The sequence below is a fragment of the Poecilia formosa genome, unplaced genomic scaffold, assembly GCF_000485575.1.
Source record: "Poecilia formosa unplaced genomic scaffold, Poecilia_formosa-5.1.2 Scaffold426, whole genome shotgun sequence".
NCBI classification, from domain to species: Eukaryota; Metazoa; Chordata; class Actinopteri; order Cyprinodontiformes; family Poeciliidae; genus Poecilia; species Poecilia formosa.
In genome coordinates this window covers 14224-15718 of record NW_006800365.1, presented here as the reverse complement: position 1 = coordinate 15718, position 1495 = coordinate 14224, and the positions used below count along the sequence as shown (strand labels likewise).

Sequence of the window (1495 nt, the reverse complement as noted above, 5' to 3'; positions counted from 1 at the left end):
CACACACACACACACACACACACACACACACACACACACACACACACACACACAGAGAGAGAGAGAGAGAGAGAGAGAGAGACTAGGTGCTGTACGAAATGATAAACGAGACGCACAACTCACGGCGATACTCACACACGTGAATAAAAGCATGCCAGGAGGCCGAGTTACACAAAGTTACACGCGAGGGCTAATAAAACATTTATACGGGAAAAGAACATTTACTAAAATGATCCTCATACAGAAAGGCGCAGACATTAACCTGCATCCAAACGCTGCTGTTTCCTACCTATTCGGTGTAAAATAATCCGGGGAGTCCGGGAGAAATCCAGCAGTCCGCGCTGATCATCCAACTCTTCCTCCGACTTGACCATGATTTCTTTAAACTCTGTAAATGTTTCTTCAGCAGCAGTTAACCGCTCGTTGATAAACTAGTTTAAGCTGGACTGGAGATAATTTTAGAGAAACACTCAAACATTCAACAGGACAGACCGCGTGCTGTCTTCTTCCTCCTTCTCCTCTTTCTTCTTCTTCTTGATTTCAACGGCAGCTTGCATCCATTATTGTTGCACTACTGCCATCTATCGGGTCCTAATATCTCTACCTCAAATTCTCATAATGATCCCAGAATTTTTAAAAAAACAAAAAATCTTCTTTTTTGAGAAACACTCAAACATTCAACAGAAAAGTCGTGCTCTTTATCTTCTTCCTCCTCCTAATTCTTTTCCTCTTCTTCTTCTTTGGGATTTTATGACTGTCGGCTTTCATGTCATTGCATTACCGCCACCTTGCGGATCATACGATCATTACATCTAAAGATTTCTCATAAAACAATACCACTTCTCTTTGAAAAACGTAAAATGTTTTCTTCTACTTTATCTAAATAAAACAAATACAATATTAGTATTTCAGTTTTCACAAATCCAAAGTTAATATTGTCCTCTGATTCGTATCTCCTACATCCCGCAACATGTTTTACAGTTTTTTTACTTCAGAGAAGAACCTTTCCTAGTGATTCTTGAGAATAGGGACAAAACAGGTCCTACGGATAAAGCACAAAATTTGAATAAAATATACACAAAATATAATTTTTTTCAAATATGTGACTCAACTAATCTGGGTCATGTGAGCACAACAATGTATATTTTCCAGGTATTTGCTGAATAATTTTTTATTTTAAACATTGTAGTAGGTGGATGATGCCTGTAAAAGCCCTTGTCCAGAAGCAATCAATACATTATAATAGTTTAAAATAATTAAAGAAATACTAAAATTATATATTGTGACAATTAAGTATATGTAGTCATATAAATAATTAGAGGCATCAATAAATTGAATTAAAAATCATTTTTATATATTTTCCAACTCCATTGTAATTTGTCCCTAGTTTTTGTCAACACCGTCAGAAATGAAAAGAATGTAAATAAATCAGGCATTATTGGGGGGCACCAGAACTTCTGAGGACCCCATGACGTTGTCTTTTCTCTTCCTTTGC

The 1495-nt window shown here is 36.5% G+C and overlaps 1 protein-coding gene across 1 annotated transcript in view; it reads right to left on the bottom strand.

Moving 5' to 3' along the window:
* Positions 1 to 554, bottom strand: part of LOC103155374 (trichohyalin-like) — a gene marked incomplete at its 3' end in the record, with an annotated part of 26884 nt that extends 26330 nt beyond the window's left edge. The window contains exon 1 of the mRNA XM_016663515.1: positions 290 to 554. Coding sequence (XP_016519001.1) covers positions 290 to 374 — 85 coding nt within the window. The remainder of the gene's footprint in view (positions 1 to 289) is intronic.
* Positions 555 to 1495: the final 941 nt, after the last annotated feature.